Genomic DNA, 3,175 nt, shown 5'->3' with positions numbered 1-3,175 from the left:
TTCTCTGAAATAAAACAGCAGTAAAGGAAAATCAGATTTACTATTTGAACATGCTGTTCTCCTTTAATAAATCATCTTTATTGATTCATCTCTTCCTCTGCATGTTCTCTTCTTCCCCAGAGTGTAAAGGAGAAGACAGAGTGATCCAGCCACCAGGAGATGTCATTACTACTGAAGGAGAGACACTCACTCTTGGCTGTACATTTGAGACCAGCAGAGCAAGTCCCAATTTGTTCTGGTACAAACATAAAGAAAATGATTTCCCAAAGATGCTGCTGCAATGTTTCTCTGTAGAAGCTGATAATTCTAAAGAGAAGACAGATTAAATGCTACAATCAACAAGACATCATTTCCTCTGGAGATCCAGAAGCTTCAGCTGTCTGACTCTGCTGTGTACTACTGTGCTCTGCAGCCCACAGTGACAGGAAACACCAAAACTCTGTACAAAAACCTTTGGAGCAAAGACAACACAATACTCCACAACGTCCACCAGAGGGAGACACACTCTGTTAAACTGTAAGACAATCACACAACAACTCAACCAACATCAGAGACATCCACCAAAGGTCTTCTTTCTCTTCACTGCTGTTTTATCTTTTTACCTTTCAGCTAAAGGTTATTCTCTGGCCCCGCCCACAGACCTTTAACTCAACCAATGAGATGATTTTTGTCTCCAGAGCAGAAATGTTTGAGGAAGAAAAAGCCCAATCAGCTGGATGTTGAGAAGAAGGGCTGCACATCAGAGAGGCTGTTTAGTTGTTCATTCTACTGCAGTGGAGGAACATTGCTCATCTGCTGTCTGTTTGGCTTTAACAACTCCAAAGACATGTTGCTTTACCTCTTTTTACTCTTCTCTCCCTTTATAGGTGAGTGTTAGAACAGAGATCCCAGTCTCATCTAAGCTGCTGTATTAACCACATATTTCACAACTAGAGGTTCATCTGTGGAAGGTAATGATAACTGACGTGAATAATACTCATTTTGCAGCCCTGGGTTCCATGAACAGCATAAAGCCAGAAAGTAGTGAAGACCATGTTGCAGAGGGCAGAAACATCAACCTGACGTGTACATATGAGGGAGCTATCTACAGTATCCAGTGGTACCGACAATACCAGAGATCCAGACCAGAGTTCCTGCTCTACATCACAGAGGGAGGATCAATTCATCCAACTGGTTCTGATTTCTCAGCTCACATTAACAAGACAAGGAAACGTGTTGATCTGGAGATCATCTCAGCTAAAGTCACAGACTCTGCTGTGTACTACTGTGCTCTGCAGCCCACAGTGACAGGAAACACCAAAACTCTGTACAAAAACCTTTGGAGCAAAGACAACACAATTCTCCACAACGTCCACCAGAGGGAGACACACTCTGTTAACCTTCAATATGATGTAGTCTAGAATCACTTTACCTTAGAAGTGTAACTGAGAGAAGAGAAACTACAGAGCTACGAGGAGACGGAGAGACTCAGGGAGGAGCTGAGCTGTTACTGAACTATAGAAGAGAGAGGAACTTCTAGATTCAACAGAGATCAATACACACACCATCAACATTACCTTTATTCAACATGCTGCCACTGCAGCATTGGGGGTTTTCTCTGATGTTCCTCTCCATCCTCACAGGTATGTTAGATTATGAAGAATGAAAAAGTTAATGCAGAACTTTAATTCCAAAACCATCTGAATGTGAATCATTCATTATATCTTCTACAATGTGAAATAACAGAGTTATCTCTTCCTTTAGGAGTCAGCTGTGAAGAACTCACTCCAGTAGAGAATGAAGAGAACAGTTTAGAAGACAGCTCTGTTACTCTGTCCTACAGATACTCCAAAGGTTCTGCTGATTATTTCTTCTGGTATCTACAATATCCAGGAAAACCACCAGAGTTCCTCATCTCTCATCTGGAATCAGGAGAAATAATGCAAAATACAAAGTCTGGACTGTCTGTTTCAGTGAGTGAGGATAAAACCAAAATGGATCTCCAGATCTCCTCTGCTGCAGTGCCAGACTCTGCTGTGTACTACTGTGCTGTGAGGCCCACAGTGACAGCAAACCCACACTCTCTGTACAAAAACACAAGCTGACACACTGCCAAGCTGCTGGAAGCCTTTTTTCTACCCTGTTGTAGTGAACCTTGTAGCTCCACTAGAGGGCGACATTATCAAGTAGGAGGTGCACTACTTGTGCACTGTGTTCAACCATTCAGTCAATAAGAAGTGGAGCTGTGAAGAGAACAATTCTCAGACTGGATGTTGAACATCAGCTAGTTTCTCCTGTTGATTTAAACCTTGTTGTAGAGATGGAACATTGGCTGGGGATTATTCTTGCTGCTCTTTTCTTTGGTAAGATACAAAGAACAACATGGTTTTATTATTTTCTAAAGATTTATATAAACCTCAGTTCAGAGCAGAAATCTCTCAACAGTTGAGCTGTTCCTGTCCAGAGTAACAATGTACAGTTGACATTTTCCTCTGTCTTCTCCTCTCAGCCTCATGAACAATGTTAGTCTAATGGCTTCATTTTCTCTACTTTTTCAGGATTAATAGCTGGAGACAAAATCTCTCCTGTAGACGATGAAGTCAGTAAAAGAGAAGGAGAATCTGTCTCACTCAGATGTGACTATGAGACAACGTATAATAGTCCTGAACTCTACTGGTACAGACATCATTCTGACCTTCAGGCACCTCAGTTTATTCTCTGGAAAAGAGCATTAAGTGGTGAATATATCCCAGATGAACAGAAATATGAATCCAAAACATCAGTGGAATCAACTGAACTGACCATAAAGACCCTAACCCTGGCAGACACAGGTCTCTACTACTGTGCTCTAGAAACACAGTGATACAAAGTGTAGAAGAGGCTTTACAAAAACCTGAACACAGATATGGGACTACTCTTCAAAGAGGAGGGAAGTGGTATTCAAACCACAGCTTGATATCAGATGGATTCTGGTTATTCCAGTTTTATCAAAGTCCCTGTGGTTCCAGCTGCTAGTGTGACACTGTGGGAGGACTCACATGAGCAGCAAATCCACATCAATGACAAACCAACTGTATGTCTAAGTAGAAAACAGAGGGCGTAGACCAGTCATTTTTTTTTCATTGATGCTTGACAAAGCAAAAGCAGGAAGAATGGGGAAAACTGGATGCCATGCAGGACTCTCAGAGGGACATCA

At 41.8% G+C, this 3,175-nt stretch overlaps 2 gene segments (V, D, J or C); both read left to right on the top strand.

Moving 5' to 3' along the window:
- Positions 1-523: 523 nt before the first annotated feature.
- Positions 524-1,307, top strand: LOC116678161 (T cell receptor alpha variable 12-3-like; the record flags this gene model as incomplete). The annotated part of the segment is given in 2 exon segments: positions 524-866; positions 988-1,307. Coding segments are annotated over 2 exon segments (360 nt in total), but the record flags the coding sequence as incomplete, so codon positions are not given.
- Positions 1,308-1,466: 159 nt separating this feature from the next.
- On the top strand, positions 1,467-2,290 carry LOC116678160 (T cell receptor alpha variable 3-like). The segment is given in 2 exon segments: positions 1,467-1,622; positions 1,744-2,290. Coding segments are annotated over 2 exon segments (396 nt in total).
- The last annotated feature ends 885 nt before the right edge of the window (positions 2,291-3,175 follow it).

This window comes from Etheostoma spectabile, unplaced genomic scaffold, assembly GCF_008692095.1.
Source record: "Etheostoma spectabile isolate EspeVRDwgs_2016 unplaced genomic scaffold, UIUC_Espe_1.0 scaffold00006553, whole genome shotgun sequence".
Taxonomy (NCBI): domain Eukaryota; kingdom Metazoa; phylum Chordata; class Actinopteri; order Perciformes; family Percidae; genus Etheostoma; species Etheostoma spectabile.
This window is presented reverse-complemented; position numbering and strand designations above follow the sequence as displayed.